The sequence below is a fragment of the Limanda limanda genome, chromosome 16 (assembly GCF_963576545.1).
Source record: "Limanda limanda chromosome 16, fLimLim1.1, whole genome shotgun sequence".
Taxonomy (NCBI): domain Eukaryota; kingdom Metazoa; phylum Chordata; class Actinopteri; order Pleuronectiformes; family Pleuronectidae; genus Limanda; species Limanda limanda.
The window spans coordinates 17,957,238-17,974,436 of NC_083651.1; the positions used below are offsets into that span (position 1 = coordinate 17,957,238).

Below are 17,199 nucleotides of genomic sequence, written 5' to 3' on the forward strand. Positions count from 1 at the left end.
ATAAGAAATGCTGTGATTTAGAGCTATAAAAAAAAATTCAATGTAATATAAAATATATCAAGAAAATATCTCACTTAGTCTGCTGCTGATGAAACCTTGAATTAAAATGATTTGTGATTAACACAAATAACACCCTCTGATATGACTAATATTTCCAACACATTTCTTGTTGCACTCTGTGACCTATAGGGGTTAGAGCATCGTCTGTGAACAGTAATGTCCCTGGTTCACCTTTGCTGCGTGTCATTTTTTTTCTTTCTCTCTCTTTGTCCCCTTATTTCCCGTCACCACTACTGTTGACTGTCCCCAAAACACTAAACATTTCTTTAAATTTCTGGGACTCGACTGGGAGGCAAAGACTTGGGTGAAATCTACAGTTGCGTTAAATGTCTTTGGTAAAACATGTTTTGACTTCCTGCTGGTGCATGATATCATCCACAGATCCTAGGTAGTTAACTGTAAGAGCAAAGAAACAGACAAGGCAGGCAGAGTGTGTCATGACAAAAATACAAAGATTTATTCAGCAAGAAGGAAAAAAAAAGCTCCCAAATAACACTGTTTATTCCTTAAATACAAGTGTAGTAGATCTGTGAAACAAACTTTACTCCATCAGGAATCGGTGTGTTCCCCTGGATGTCGAAGTGGATATGTGTAATTCTAAGTCATTTCACACAGGTAAGGCACTAACACATCTCAAGCACTAGTGTGAATATAAAGTGGCAGTGTTTGTGAGTTAAGTGTTCAGAAATCACATCCGTACTGGAAACCAGCACCGGTGTCCTGGCTCCCTCTGTACAGTAAAAAAGGCTGCGAGGTGTGAAACCCTGTCTAATCGTGACTCCACAGACACGTGAATATAAAAAAACAAGCTTAAAATAAAGTCGCAAATGCTTCCTCCCGCTCTTCCTAAACTCCCTCAGGAAACACTGGCTTGATATGTCTTCTTTTTCCCCACAAGTCAGCTCTTTTTAGACAGACTGGTTTGCAAACTTCCAACTGTTTGTGTCAGCAGAAACAGTAAAGAGAGCAAGTAAAACGAGATATATGTATAGAAAAATATAAATATGTTGTAACTTGTGCTACCTCCTAAAAGACCTGTGACTGGATGGGAGAAGTTCAACACTAAGTAAATCTTTCCCTTTGGAACAGCCACAGGAGAATCAGTGACTCCTGCAGCTTTCTGTGATGCTGGTGTGCACATATTAAAAAGCTTACAGAGCATCAACGAGGCGTAAAAACAATATACAGAAGAAGGGAAGGTAATTATAATGCCCTGTGACCATGTTTATGACAACTGTTCAGGAATGAATGCACTAAATAAAGCTTCAGTAATCGTCACGGATACGACTTCAGCCCTTTTCAGACAATTAACGTGCAACGTTGCAGGATTCAGCTACTAATCTGTTTTATCGCACAGTAGATCTACAATTTGCCTGCAGATGCTCATTGTATATTCAATCCCAGTGCAGTAGCAGCACTGGGATTACATGGAAATACAAGAAGCTTTTTCTAGTTTTGCAGTTGAATAATATTCACAGTGTGAACATACACATTGTTGTTTTCCTGATTCTTTTTTCTTCCGTACGTTTTCCAGTCACAGGGACAGTGGATAGCAGGTAATAACTTTGATATACCCATGCTTGTCATTTGTGATCAGGCTTTGATGTATTATCACCCTCTGGTTTCATGGTGATTCTCAAAACATGTTGTAATTACACTGATTGGCTTACTTGTCAAAAAAAGTGTAGCTTAATACATTTGCAATTATGCACTTGATTACCATTCAAATGGTGGATAATGGTAATCGTGTAATTGTAATTGTTGATGGTGGATGCTATTGATTGGAGTCTTACTAAAGCTATTAAATAATTACCATCTTATCTTTCCCTTCTGGTTGACTAAGACAACTTTAGATTGCCACCTGATGGTGGATAGAGGAGGAGGTGGAAATCTGAATTGAAACAAATGTTCTGAATGGAGGTAAATATATCCTCAATATACTTTGATTGACACATCTAAGACTAAGGCAGTCGACAGTTTCAGCTTCAGCTTTTCTCCTCGTGCTCACGCTGCTCCTGTGCACATATTAAGCATCTGCACTTAGATTTCTCCTCTGCTCTCTTTTTTGTGTGCAACAAGTCAGTCAAAATTCCCAAAGCATGAAATGCTAGTTGTAGTCATGATGAAAGAAATAGTCCTGACTGAATAACATACGTAGGAAGATAAATAACAATACATTACATTACCGGCTGAAAAGTTGCTGAATTGACATCAGTAAGCTCTCATTCACAGTATTTGGCAAATTCCGATAGATTTTATTTTCACTGAGCATTATAAACAAAAGGATTTTTATCCTCTCCTGTTTTAGCTTTTACATTAATCCTGCAACTGGTTTTGTTACAGAAAAACTGCCACTGCAACTTACTTTTTGAAAAAGGAAACTTAAGGTATTCAGACTTTGAGACTAACATGTAAAACTTAAATTTACCGGATGCGGTGAATGTCTGAAAAGGGCTCTTGAATAAATTATACGCATGTTACAAACGCTCGTATTAGAAAAGTCACAAGACTAGTTTGGTGCATAACAAAACAAAATAAGTCTTTAGATCACGTAGATCAATTGTAAGTGATGAGGTCCCTCAGACTGTATTATTTGTACCTATTAATCTCTTGTGAACTGTGTACATCGTCTAGTGAGGAGGCTGCGTGAGGATCAATCCACTGAGCTGTCACTCAGTCTGGGCAAAAAAAAGGAGGTATATGGGAAATAAATGTTTATATAAAAATGGATAAATATAAAATATTCCAAAAAGAGGAATAACACACACAAAGAGGATTACAAATACCGTTGAGTAAAGTGTACATTGGATTCTTGGCTACAGTCAATATACTTTGGCACAAAATCAAACTCACACACTGCTGGTTTGTGTGGGGTTTCCCTGGTTAGTGTTAGAGACTGGCCTCAAAGGGCTGGAAAGGATGTGGGAAGAACGCCACTGGTTATACTGGTCGTAGTGGAGTGTACTTGAGAGTCTTCACATGAAGCCGGAACTAAAGGAGAGAAGAGGGGCAGATGTAGAAAGATCAGTAAGCTGAGGATCCATTATAACATAAACATAATTCATATATTATTGAATTTCTTCTATGTAGAGCCACAGTGATCTTTTTCAATAAAATATATTTTCTGTCTTACACCTAACCAAAAAGTTAAATAATCAAATGCGAGCAGTTTCTCACAACAGGCATCAAACACCCTGATTCTCAAATGTCCACGCACATCTGTGCACTTCATCATCAAACCAACAGATGTGTAGGAGTAAGGATCTTTAATAAATCCATGATTAGGAGCATCAGTCTCTTACTTCTTGCGGTCCTTGTCCTTCTTGCCGTTGACAGTGAGACTCTGGGCCTGCAGGAGGTGAGCGGCAGCTCGTCTCTTACTGAAGGAGCTCTGGTCGTCATCGAGGTGTCTCTTCTTCTCCTCCAGGGAGGCTTTCTCATCTGCGTGGAGGCGCTTCAGCTGCTCAAAGCGGCTCTGAAGCTAAAACACACAAACAGCCACAGGGAACAAGGTTATGTTAAGGATATGCCTGTGTTTTGATGGAATAAAGAACACAAACATAAGTTGCCGCCCTCTGTAAAGTACTTTGAATGACCTTGTATTTGAGAGGTGCAGTCTAAATAAAAAAGAGCAATGTCTGACAGCTCATTCAATCTACATCAAACTTGGTGTGTGTGTGTGTGTACATACATCTCTCTCCGCCTCCTTCAGCTCGCCCTCCTTCTCCTTCACCCGCTGCACAAACATCTGCCTCATTTCATCCTCTCTCCTCTGCAGCTCCACCAGGAACTCCTGTCGCTTGGCCTCGTAGGTCTGCTGCAAACTACACGCAAACACATGTGTGTTATACATATTTCACACAGGTACATTGTGAGTCATGTCAGTAGTACATTTTGCTTTGTGTACTGTAGAAACAGGAGTTTGTGAGTTCACAGCGCACCTGACAGGTTTGCACTCTGGGTCTGTGTCTTTAAAGCCCATTTCCTCCAGTTTGCAGCGTCTGTAGAGCTCGTAGTGTCGAGTGTGTGTCTGTTCTCTGAGGTCCTCCATGTTGACACAGATCAGCATCTCCCTCAGCTTCACAAAGTCGCAGTGATTCTCGTTTTCCACTGAAACACAAATCAACAGACATGAGACAAGTTTTTAAAAAAAGTGTAAAAAAGTTAAATAGAAGTTTCATAGTGTCAATTAACAGCAAGATCTTAGGCTCACAACACAGAAATCCTTCTTACCTTGTACGACACCCCAGGGATACTGACGAGCCTTCACCATCTTATTGCCAACGCTGACTTCCTCTGTGCTGCCGACAACAGCAAATGGCAAATGACCCTACAACAACAGACGGTATTAAAGCCGGATGAAAAAAAAACAAACTAACAAGTTTAATTGTTTCAGGTACAACATGTACATGTATTGTCCTTTACGCCCACTCGCTCAGCAGTTCTGTATCACAAGAGCACAAACAGCCTCAAACACAGTGTGGATGTTTGACTGATGACTGTGCACTAGAAAATCAACACCACCAAAATAACACTTCTCTAAAAGACAAGTTTGTGACTTGAACTGTATTTGATGTGATTGAGGCCAAATAATAGAATTTAAGTTATTTCCTGTGTGTGTGTGTGTGTGCATCCTCTTACATTCATCGTAGTGTTGACTTTGGCCACGGTCTCATCATCCAGAGGGAACTGGTAGATCTGGACGCCGTTGCTCACCAGCTCACTCATGATTTTAATCTTGAACTTGTGCAGCTCGCTCTTGCTGATGGTGTCGGCTTTGGCGATGACAGGGATGATGTTCACCTACAGCAGGAAGGGACACAGGTTCATAAACACATTTTCCTTCCTCGAGTACTAATATTTATTACAAATAAACTGGCTTCAGAAAAAAAATGCGGGACTATCAATGTAAAAAGAAAACATTGAATACAAGTTAGGATAATTTACTCTTTTTGCACTCTTCTACAGGTGGGGAGGTTTAAATGAGTCACAGCTATAAATAGTTTAATAGCAGCAAAGGGTTAGACAAACAAACAACTTTCACTTTTTAACAACTTGGTTCTTATAAATACAATGGAGTTATTCTCACTGTTATTTGGATGTAGTTTTGTATGATTTAACCCAGTTACTAAGTTATAACCTTATCCATTTCGACATTAGCAGTTTCAACTAAATCTCACTGACCACAGTACCATGAAAACGTATGCAGACAAAGTAAAAAATTAAAAGGACTTGCAAAATACAACTATTTCAACATGTCAAATTCCTCATTTTAATCTGTTTTTAGATAAGTCTTATATAAACCAAGTTCACTGATGCTATTTCCGGCCCAGCAGCCCACTGTTCTGTCCAAGTCATCCCACATTCCTGCCTGTCCGTCATCTGGTCGTACCAGAGCGAGAGGCCTGGAATGAGCTACTGTCACTAGACAAGTTCCTGGGCCAGACCACACACACCAGTACACACAAACACAACACACTGCTGATCCCAGCAGAGAAAACAAAACAATACCAGGAGATCTATTCCAGCAGCTGTCTGAGAAGCAGCACGTCTCTCTCCCTCTGTCAGCGCTGCACATTCAGCACACGGCTCTTACTATGTTCGATCCGTACAGTGACACAAAGGGACAACTCGAGTGTGTGTGAGCAACTGTGATTACAGCATTCCGCTGCTTTTTCTGCTCCATTCACACGCAAATCCGGGGCTACTGACACTCTGGAGCAGTGAAATCACACAAACGCACAAAGACACACAAAGTCACAGCACACTGGGAGCATGGGAAAGTTTCTGACCACTTTAGGAGAGATAGACGGGAGGGGTTCAGGCAGTTGGATAGTGAGCCACTTCGAAGGGAGACAAAAAACAACGACCAAAAGAGTTGAGCACAGCCCTTTACACACAATTGGTAAATGGACTGCCTTTATAAAGCACTTCTCTCGTCCTCATGACTCAACTCATTCACCCACACATTCATGCAGCACTTCTATTTATTCTTTCTATCACACGTCATTCACACAGTCGGGTTATTTGAGGTTCAGTGTCTTACACAATGACACGCAGACTCTATCGCAATTATCAACTTCAATAATTTCCAAGTTTGTGATCAATAAAGTACATCCATTCCCTGAGCTGTCTGTCACATACATCAGTGTATGATAGTTATTCAAGTTTATTCTCATAATTCAAAACTGAAGTGATCCCACAATGAAACGTTGTGCACATAGCACATAGCATGTCTCTGGTAGGTGGTGCAGGACCCTCAAAATGAACAAATGGACTCAAGAACAGTTTCTTTCCCTGGGCCATCAGCACTATAAGCTCCACTAATTCAGAAATATGACATATTGATATATAAGTGCAAATCCGTTCTGTGCAATAATAAATTCCTCACCACCCTTCAAAATAAAGTATTTATTGGTTTTATTTATTGGTTATGTCATTTGTTGGATTTGAAACTTGCTTTTATAAATATCCACTGTTTTAAAAAGTAGCACCTAATTTGTTTGTACAGCTTTCTTTTGTACAATGACATTAAAGACTTTTGATTCCATTATTCTTTTAAGTCAACACGTACAAGTCCTTTAAGTACATGGTCGATTTGTCTGATCTGAGTTTTTATTACTCTGCTGCTTTTATGCTCCCCATGCCTACTGAGAATATGATTAACCTGATTTAAATGATTGTATCTCGGTATTAATCTATAAGGAGTGTTAGGGCCCAGGGAGTTGGCTCTGTCTTTGTTGTCTTCTGTAGTTGGCTGAGCTTCTCCCTTTTGTTTTTTTGGAAGTCAGAGGGTGGAGCTGAGACCTTCGCAGCTATGCAGCACACCTGGGTAGTCTGGGCTCAGGAATCTATGAATCAGAGCTGCTAGATCGAGTCACTGCCAACTGACTTCACGCTTCACATCATGCATTCACACATTTAAGACTAGTCACAGATTTGCACAGCTGACCTGCTCACAGAAAAACCTGCAAATAAAGAATTTTTTTAATTACAAACTATGTGTGATCACACTTTTGAGCCGGCCAATGAAAAATAGTGTCACCTAACAGGATTAATATGCAGAACTTGTGCAGTTTTCCTGGGTGCTCCAGTAAAGTTAGTCATTTGCCAATCTGCTTGACATTTCTCAGAGAATTCCAAAAATGTCCTGTCCCTCCTCATCTGGGACACACAGCACATTCTTAAAGCCTGCTTTAGACATCCAACAAAATAAATAGAAGTCCATCTAATGTAATAAACATTAAATAAGCTCACACAAGCATTGATTCTACTCCTACCTTGCTGTCTAATTTCTTCATTGTGACCAGGTCCAGGGATTTGAGGGAATGACCTGAGGGGGAGATGAAGTAAAGGCAGGCATGGACTCGCGAGTCATGGTAGTTGTGCAGAGAGCGCTTGATCTTTAGCTCCTCCTGCAGATAGCTCTCAAACTGTTTGTCGATGTAGTCCACCACCGGCTGATAGCTTCAGGAGAGACACATACAGCTGATCAGTGACGTGAACACAGGATGTCTGTCAGAGTAATGATTCTCAAATCCCATTCATCATCACACAAACTCACATGAACAAACGTCCTTACTGCTACACACTCTTACCTCTCTTGCTTGTTCATCTGGTCTCCGAAGCCCACGCTGTTGACCACAGTGAGGCGCAGTCTGACATTACTCTCCTGCAGGTCGTAGGTCTGAGCCCTCAGCTTCACCTGAGGCTCAAAGTGGGACGACTCAAAGTTCTCAAAGTTGGTATTGAATAGAGTGTCCATTAGAGTGGACTTTCCAATACCGGTCTCACCTATAGAGACCGAAGAAAAAGTGATTACTGCCGAGGCAAAAGACAAATTGACCAGACTGATACAAGCCTATCAACCATTGCCCTTGTGGTCAGAGTGTATTCCAACTAAGGTGCGAAATTAAATGTCCTTCACGATAGCGTGTACATGTAGTGCAAAGAGAACACAGAGTTTATTTTAGTTGTTGCATCTTTACACTGTTGTAGTTTGTGTGTGTTACAGTGTGTATAAATTATATGTACCGATGCAGAGGATATTGAAGCAGAAGCCCTGGCAGATGGACTTGTTGACAAGCTGATCTGGAAGGCTGTCAAAACCCACATGGCCATCCAGGGACAGGGGTCGGAGTGCTTTCTCCTGAGGAACATATCACACAAACAATTAGATCACTTTCAAGAAGCTGCAGCTTTTGGAAACTTTTTCACAAAATAGGAAAAAGGATAAACCCAAGGACGTGGGATTATTTCAGCAAACGATAATAAAATGTGAACTCGTATTTGTTCCCTTGCCTCATGTGAGTATTGTTACACAAGCTAACTGTAGGAGTGACTGACACACTAGAGTCATAGGAAGAAGCCTTAATAGTGACCTATTCATACATTTCTTATTGTGAGTAATTACAATCACTTCCCTATATTATTGTGATTGTCAGGTAGCACATTTACAAGTAGCTCTTGAGAACTAGAACTAAAGATCAGAACATGTTCTGGGTAAGTTCCCTGTTTCTACTTCGTGTTCATCCCCTGCTCAGATTCCCTGGTTGGGATGTGTTAGCACCAAACTCCATTCATAATAGTGCGGATTTAAGTGACGTTTGTGGAGCTACGGTGATTTGCTTCACTCATTAGAAACAACATGGAGTAGTAATCTCTCCTGGGTGGTTCGGTGTCGGTAACAGTAGCATATCATTAAACTGGTGTTTTACTGAAACGTTTGGGGTGGCTACTGTTGAGTTAGCTAGCTAGTGCTAATTAGTTCAGCAGCATACGAGTGTATTTTGGTGGAAGGTGTTAAGCAGAATCCCTCTGTAAAAACAATACAGTTGAAAGAACCCCGCATGTTACTCTGGAGTATCCGTCAACGTGGAGGACGAGTGTGTTACACAGTGATGTATCATTAGAAACACCGCCAGGGTTTTAACTTGAAAACAACTTCCCAGACAGAAGCTCTCCACCGGGCTAACTAAGCTAACTGAGGCTAACTGAGGCTAACTGAGGCTAGCACCGGACACTCCCTGCGCAGCTGTCACAGGACCGAGTCTTTCGAACCACAAGGAGGAGGAATACACACCGGCTGCCGGGCGACATCCGAGGAAGCCATGGTTCGATACGGGACGAGTCCAGGGAGAGAGTCGGGGAAACAAATCTAAATAAAGACCAAAGTCTGGTTCTTCTCGAGTGGGATCAGGATGAGGCACAGCGCAGCGTCCACAGTCGACAACTGGACAGACCGCACCAACCAGAACAATGCAGGAATGAGGGGACATATTTACTTTTTAAGATGCGCTTTAAAATGGCCCTTCTGTAAACTGGATAAAAAACAGACAAGCGTGTTCAAATATCTGTTATTTTAAAGGGTAATAAAGGTTAAACTATTATAATTAGAAACTGAATTCAAGCAATATCGATTTATTCTGGTAGTTCAACTTGCCCCCTGCCCTCCTCTGTATAATGGTACGGCTCAACTTGATTCTTCCAGTTGCTTTCATCGTACGTGGAGAACTCCTGGAAAAATGTATGTATCGTTATATCATATGATTACATATTGTTGTGGGCAAAGAGAACAAATTGTAGTATATATATATATATATAAACAAAAAATTAAATCTAAAATCATTGAATAAAAAAAAATTTTTTTATTAAATTAAAAATTTTTATTTGTTCTCTTTGCACACATGTTAAATCCCTCAAAAAGCCAATTCATTTGCCTGAATAATAATAATAATAATAATCCTTACAATTTAAATAGGGCCTCACCGTATGTCAGTGCCTGGGCCCTAAATATTTAAAAAAATGTTGAAATTCCAAATTTCTCCCTGACTACTTAGGTTTGAAAGACATTAATCAAACGCTCACTCTGGTTTATTACACAGTATGTGCAACAGTAAGAATTCAACTTAATCATAAAAATAACTTAATATGAAAAAAATATATTTCCCAGTCGAAGTGCAAAGTTAGAAAAACTTTATCAAAGATAAATGGACAAATCTTGCCACAGTTTAAAGGTATAATGCTCTTTTTTATTAAAACATACACAAAATTCATACAAAACACAGGCAGAGTTACTTTTACACACAGCAACACACACACACACACACAGCTGTTTTCCTTGTTAATGAATACTAGCGGTCACGCCTATTCCAGAAAATCTCTGCACCATAGCACTGTACGTGCCCATAACTCTCTCACTGTATATATTGTTTCGTTTTATATTGTTTTTTATATATATATATAAAACATTGTTGTTTAACGTATGATTGTTATTTAGGTGCACCAACCACACCAAGGCAATTTCCTGTATGTGCAAATATACTTGGCAATTAAAAAGAATTCTGATTCTGATTCTGAATTCTGATTCTGATTCTGATGTGTATAGACAAAGACAATATTATTGTTGTCAAACATATGAAAGGGGGATATTAAGACAATATGAGAAAGCAAACACTCACAAATAAGTTAGGAGCAAGTCCCTAAAGAAACTCTTTTTTTTTTAAAACAAAATAACTAAATAATTCAAAATATTGTGTAAATGGTCAGAAATCGGAGTTTACGAGGAGCACTTGGACGCAGCACAGTTTCTCCCTTTGGTGGGTGTGAGCTTCGGCTAAGTGGCGCCCCCTATCGGCCGGAGCCTGACACTGGTGCTCCCGCATGGAGGAGAGGAGGAGGCCGGAGAGAGGAGGATGCTGTCGTCACTGACCTCAGTGAAATGACAGCAGAATGAACATGGAGTCATTTTAAAAAACAGCTTTCCCCAAACCTCCATCAGCTCAGATGGCGGCGCGGTGCACGGAGCGAGCCGTGCAGGAGTTCCTGAGGCAGAGAGGAGGACGGGTCCCGCAGATGGAGCTGATCGATCATTTCCTCTCACGGTCCGTGGCGGCGGCGGCGGTGGGGGAAGATGCCCAGCCGGGGGGGGGAGGGGTGGACCGCGAGGGGCTGAGACGCGTCGTGGACAGCGTGGGCTTCGTGCAGGTGGAGGACGGGGTGAGGTTCGTGTGTTTGCAGGCGCAGGGCAGCGAGGGGGGGGCGATGCGTGAGGACGGAGCCGAGCGGGGGGAGTGCAACGGGAACATCCCGCAGAGCGAGGAGCACCGTGGGAACCGCAGCCCTGACAACAAGCACCAAACAGGTGAGGGAGAGGAGAGGAGAGGCTGCCTTTGTGTTGTTCCACCTCCTCCTGTTTGTATTTACTCCTCATGCTCTTACTGGACATCACTACATCAGCTGCTGCAGGTCCTCAATAGGATTAACCATATATTCACATGAATGTGTTTAGTATTTGTTTACCTTTGTTGATGTAATGTACTATGTAGCAAATTCATTGACACTATCAAGTTGGATACCAGGGTTTGGCCTTGGGTCTGAATTGGTTTTGGCCCAAATTGCAGCAAATCTGACATTCATTTAATTTGATTTAATTGAATTGTGACCTCTTCAATGTCAAACATTAAAAGCTACAACAATTCAGGATAATAATACTATAGGACTGGGCTAAATGGACAAAATGTTGTCAAGATAAAAGTCAAATGATGTAAGAGTGACGGACATACCAGATTCATACAGTTAATAGATTTTAGGAGACAGATATTAAGTTAAAATGTATCATTTACCTATTCATACATTTCTTATTTGGGGTATTTTGTTGCCCGTCCCTATAATAAAACAAATAGCATGACTAAACTCATGCATGCCTGTGCCTCAATGTACATGTACCCCATCTTGGCCATAGTATGTTATACTGAAGAATTTTGTTATACCTTGTATTACTGTATATATATATATATGCATATTTATTTCATTCTTATTTATTCAATGTATTAACTCTTCAATGTATCAACTCTTTATTATTGTACCCTCGGCACCATTGTTAATGAGGGTCTTATTCCTCAATGTGTTTTCCGAGGCTCAAATAAATATTCAATCAATCATCTGAGCTGATTGACAGTGAGACATGTCCCATGCGTCCACAGGTCCACCAACCAGTCCACCTGGTGCAGAGCTGGACAATGACAGACAGTCCAATGGAAACCAGCAACCTGCAGCCTCCTCCCAGATGAAGGTCAACACAGGCACCCCGACGTCTGCTGGCAGAGTGGAGGTGAAGCTGAGGGACAGGAGGAGGCGGGAGTCGGCCCCGGTCATCGGGATGCCAGAGCTGGACCCGGCTCATCCCGGGTGGTCCCTCAGTCAGCAGGTGAGAGGGTCACGGAGGGTGTCCAAAGGCTCCCAGAGGGCCATGCTGACCAGCTGCCTGTCAGAGGACAGCACCTTGGAGGGGCTGGACCCCATCGGAGATATCAACACGCCCAAGGGAAGTCGCAGGAACTTCATAGAGCTGATGATGAGTTGCTCTCCACAGGTAGGTGCTAATCTGGCATGAATACAACTCCCAAGTAGATTGTTGGTTGGTTTGTATGTTTGTTTGGAAGAAATTTTACACAAAAACTACTTGAGGGATTACCACCAGACTAGGTTGAAGGATGTATTGATGATCAGAGAAGATTCCATTAAATGTTGGTGCAGATCCGGTGCAGTTAACATGATTAACAACTTAAGCTTGGGAGCAAGTATTTTTATATAAATCTACAGACTTCCATCTCCTCAAATAACTGCTGCTCTGCTTTGGTCGTGCCTAACTTTAAACCATGTTCATACTTTGGGCCACACCTAAAGCAGTGATGTCATGGTGAGTGCTTCACCTTTTGGGTGTGCTCCAAAACCTTAATGACACATGAAGAGGAAATACTATCTAAATTATGAGAGTTGCTAATGTAGATGAGACAATGTGACCCAAGCAGGGTTGTTCTCTGAAAAGGACTTTCAGGATTTCTGTGTGAGTAGCAGCATGGTAACGAGCGCAGCCTCTCACCAGCTCATGGAAAACACCATCTGGGGTGTGATCATAAAAGGGATATGAATGACACGTAATGAATATTTCTGTAACCAAGAGATTTGTCGCAATCTAGCTCTGTGTAACCATGGGCGGATCTGAGGGCGGGGCCAGGAGGGCACTAACTTCAAATGAAATCTGATGCCCCTAAAGTGCCTCTATCCTGTCAGTAGTTTTGTATAGATATAATAAACAGGTCACTTCCTAACAATAACTATAAAATTTTGTTAAGAGTTCAAATGTTTAGTAAACAATGTGCTTGAAAGTGTTTGGTTTCCTTGAATCTGGGAAATTTTAAGCATCTTGAAACTTTTGTTTATGGTTCTACTGCAGAGCCATTTTAGCAAGGTATTAACATGATTGTATTATCTGTTGTGCCACAAAACAATGAATGTAAACCCTGCTTCACTTTAATCTCCCACGTTCTTCCCTTTGCAGGTCCGGAGGTCCCTGATCAACCGCGGCTCTCGCATCCGGGACTCGATAAGAAGTGAGGGAGATACAATATCAATCCTCTCCTCAGGCAATGATGAAGACTGTGCCTCGGTGACCCTCGACCCACTGGAGCACGAGTGGATGCTGTGCGCCTCGGACGGCCTGTGGGAAAGCCTGCAGCCCCTGCTCGCTGTGGAACCCAGCCTCGTGGCCAAGAGGGACTTTGTGACGGGCTTCACCTGCCTCCACTGGGCGGCCAAGCAGGGCAAAGCCGAGCTGATCTCCCAGCTGCTGGCCTTTGCCAAGGAGAATGCTACACCTGTGAATGTAAACGTGAGGTCGAGTGCTGGATACACGCCGCTGCACCTGGCGGCCATGCACGGACACACACAGGTAGGTGGCTGCGGCTGTGGATTTAGTGGGGTGTCATGTGTTAGGTCTGCTCGGTGAAGCAGCGGATGAGCAGTTACACCCTGTCTGCTTGAGCTGAGATCGAGAGAGGTCATCTTCAAAACACAACAAAACACCTCCGCCAATACCCAACAGTCCCTTGAATTCAATCAAGCTGCACCAAATTTCATATACTCATGGATATCAGCTCCCTTAATGTGCCGGTTTTTGTTTTCCAAGATCCATGAATTATTTCTTGATTAAGCTGAGAAAAGTTAAAAAAACTCTGCTCCAAGTTTCGTGAAAATCCATTCAGCTGTTTTTGTGTTATCTTGCTTACAAACCAACAAACAAACAACGGACAAGAGTGAAAACTTGATCTAGAAGCTGAACCCAATATGTTGTGACATATTCTATTCACTTACTACCTCCTGAGAGGTGGGTGTGTTGTAAATTATTGTTTGTTTGTTAGTCTGTCTCATACAAAAACTGCTGAGGTGATTTCCTCAGAACTCTGTGGAGGGTTGGTACATGACATAAGGAAGAACCATCAGACATACACGAATGTGAAGGGAATATCGTGGGTCAAATTTCATTTAAGTGGCTCTCCATGTGAAGCCACAGCGCAGTTTCCCTCGCCACAGGAAGCAAATGTTTCACCTCCTCACTCTCACGGTTTGGAAGTAAACGGAAGGTGAAGGGTCGGCGCTGATGCATTCTCGTATGAGTGACCGGGCCTTAAAAACATTCAAATTCAGATAGATCTGCAAGACCAGGATTCTTGACACTTTCTTAAACATGGTAAGAAAGGGCATAACCTTGGTGGAGGTGTGCTCACTGTGAGCAGCCCCACAGAAAACGGGATGCTGCGGACATTGGATAATGTCTGAGTGAGCCCATGTCAGAATCCAGCAGGAAAATTAGATTGAATTGTTGATAACACATCTGTGTCAACGTGCAGTTAACAAAAAGACCTGATTTCTGCAGCAGAATTTAAACGTCATGTCCTGCCTTATGCATGCACTACAACACTCGGTCTGACTCAGAAAATTGCCAGCTCGATCTTCATATGTGAAAAGCAAACTCCGGAAAATGTCCGGAACTCAGCCTGAAAACAGCCTTTGAGAGAGAGGACAATCGGGCATGTTCCTTATGTAACATGCTTGATTAAGAGTGTTTTCATGTATATTTCAGCTGCTATAACACAAAGCTCAGCCAAAAGGTGCTTAAATGTCAGGTAACATGACTCCAGTGTCTGAATTTCCGTGGACAGGTGGTTCGCGTGTTGCTGTCAGACTGGGAGGCCGACCCGGAAGCTCGGGACTACAGTGGGAGGCGAGCCATCCAGTACCTCTCCCCACCGCTGGCCGCCAACCTGCACGAGGAGGGACTGGTCACCTCACCGGGGGCGGAGTCAGACAGCGAAAACACGAATGGCGGCAGTAGCAGCGGAAGGGGGCGTGGCTGGAGGTTTGTCAGAGCCCTCCAGGGCAACCTGAACCCGCTGCGGCTGCTGAACCCCCCAGCCGAGGCGGAGGAGGAGGCCGGGAAGACTAAAGGGGGAATACAGAGGAAGTCGTCTCTGAGCCGGCTGAACGCCCGGCTGCACCGAGGGCGCCACAAGGCTCAGATCATCCACAGCGCCTCCTTCAGGGACGCGGGGGAGGTGGGGCGAGGGGAGGAGCTGCCCAGGACTCCCGTCCGCACCCGACCGCTGTCCAACCTGTTTGGATGAATCTGCCCCAATTTTTAAACCAGTTTGACACATTTTGATTCACAGGATAAAGTTTACAATCTGGTAGGTAAGACCTGATGTCACCAAAATTTAAGCTCTTTTTAAAGTCTCCTTATTATACGTTTTTAAAAGAATAATCTAATATTTTTTCAAAGAAATATATATAACTTATTTTTGTTCCTAATTGCAGTTGTTAGATTTATGTTGACCACTAAAAACTTTTTTTATCATCATGACACAAACTAAGTTAAAGCTCTGTGAAACATTGATTTTTGCATTAGTGGTGTTTTCTATAGTTTTGAGGCTCTTATTTAGACTTTTTTTTCTTTTTTTTGTCTAATACCTTTCACTGCAACAATGTTCACGCACATTCCCCGGGCAGGATTTGTACTGCGTTTTTATTTATGATTTGACGCGCAGTGGTGAGGGATTTGAGAATAGCACTCAGTTTGATTCCACACGGTTTTATACACAATCCTGTTTTTTCTTTGCAGAGTAAAGTAATATATTTCTAGAGCTCATTTTCTATATTTCAACCTCCTCTGATTGGATGGTGCTGGATTTTTTTTAAAGTATATTCCTGTAATGTGAATGTTTTTTCTTTTATTCAAAGTAGCAGATTTTAATATTCAAACAGTTGTAACAACAGAACTATTGTGTGTCCAGTCATCATGTTTGCACTTGTCACTTTGAAGAAAGCAGCAAATAACTAGCCAAAATCCCTTCAACTGTTTTTTGATCTTACTTCATATTTACAGTTATAGCTGATATCCGATATACACAATAGAATTGGGTGATCACATTCTGCTGTAATCTGCTGTATCTATAAGTACCCATGAGACTGAAATATTTCTTTACGTTTAACTTCTGTTAATCGATACTTGGGGACTATTTCCAGGCTTTCATGGCTTCAGTTGGATCCAGTTATTTGTATAAAGGCGCTGATCAGTTACACAGTACAGTTTATTCAAAAGGTGGAAGCACAGGGGATGCTAACAATGTTTCTATACCTTTTTCTACTGACCATGATGTACCTCAATTACTCAGAGTCGGGTTTAAACTTATTGTTATGTGACTTTTTTAGGGGGCTGGGTTAAAGTGTTATGGGTCCCTGGTGGTCATTTGCAGTATTTTACAGAGTTTTCAGACATTTATTCTGCGTATTTGACTATTTTTTGGTCTAAACATATTCACAACTACAAGGGCATAATGAAGAGTACTGACGTCTACCAGGGCCCAACAGTCCCCTTGAAAAATAATAATTTGAAAATATCTTACAATGTTAAATATGAAATAAATCCTGTATCCATCTCCTGATGCTGATCCACACAAAAATTGATTGGTATATTAATTGGACCATGACCCACCCTCAACAAAAGTTCATGGAAATCGGTTGAGGACTTTTCCGTAATCCTGGTCACAAACAAATAAACACATGCTCATAAAAACATAATAATGGCCCAGTTTCACTATTTTATGCAGAATTTTTACTTGACCAATCCCCAGGATATAGACACATAATATAAATGATAATCAGTTCAGGTTAAAGGTCTAGACGACCACCGACTTAAACACCCAGCGTAGCACTGATCAGTCTAACACTAAATATGCAAACACACAACCTGCATTGTATGATATTGAATATTAAGTCTCTATTGTCCCTATGTGTGTTAGT

General features: G+C 41.8%; 2 protein-coding genes across 2 annotated transcripts; one reads left to right on the forward strand and one right to left on the reverse strand.

Moving 5' to 3' along the window:
- Window positions 1-493: 493 nt before the first annotated feature.
- septin10 (septin 10) lies at window positions 494-9,287 on the reverse strand. Its single transcript, XM_061088308.1, has 10 exons — window positions 9,143-9,287; window positions 8,095-8,209; window positions 7,659-7,854; window positions 7,341-7,527; window positions 4,702-4,863; window positions 4,294-4,390; window positions 4,002-4,170; window positions 3,752-3,884; window positions 3,363-3,541; window positions 494-3,051 (listed from the first exon to the last, which is right to left on the reverse strand). The coding sequence occupies exons 1-10, from the start codon at window positions 9,170-9,172 to the stop codon at window positions 3,036-3,038; spliced, it is 1,284 nt and encodes a 427-aa protein (XP_060944291.1). The 5' UTR covers window positions 9,173-9,287; the 3' UTR covers window positions 494-3,035.
- Window positions 9,288-10,845: 1,558 nt separating this feature from the next.
- On the forward strand, window positions 10,846-15,524 carry sowahca (sosondowah ankyrin repeat domain family Ca). Its single transcript, XM_061088307.1, has 4 exons — window positions 10,846-11,203; window positions 12,045-12,433; window positions 13,403-13,792; window positions 15,063-15,524. Exons 1-4 carry the CDS (start codon window positions 10,846-10,848, stop codon window positions 15,522-15,524), a joined length of 1,599 nt encoding a protein of 532 aa, XP_060944290.1.
- The last annotated feature ends 1,675 nt before the right edge of the window (window positions 15,525-17,199 follow it).

Excerpts from the sequence above, each read along its gene's own strand:
- septin10 (XM_061088308.1), bottom strand. The coding sequence starts at position 9,172 with ATGGCTTCCTCGGATGTCGCCCGGCAGCCG. Across the intron at positions 7,855-8,094 it reads CTTCAATATCCTCTGCATCG|GTGAGACCGGTATTGGAAAG; the intron begins GTACATATAATT and ends CGGTCTCTATAG. Across the intron at positions 3,885-4,001 it reads CCAGAGTGCAAACCTGTCAG|TTTGCAGCAGACCTACGAGG; the intron begins GTGCGCTGTGAA and ends GTTTGCGTGTAG.
- sowahca (XM_061088307.1), top strand. The coding sequence starts at position 10,846 with ATGGCGGCGCGGTGCACGGAGCGAGCCGTGCAGGAGTTCCTGAGGCAG. Across the intron at positions 11,204-12,044 it reads TGACAACAAGCACCAAACAG|GTCCACCAACCAGTCCACCT; the intron begins GTGAGGGAGAGG and ends ATGCGTCCACAG. Across the intron at positions 12,434-13,402 it reads TGATGAGTTGCTCTCCACAG|GTCCGGAGGTCCCTGATCAA; the intron begins GTAGGTGCTAAT and ends TTCCCTTTGCAG.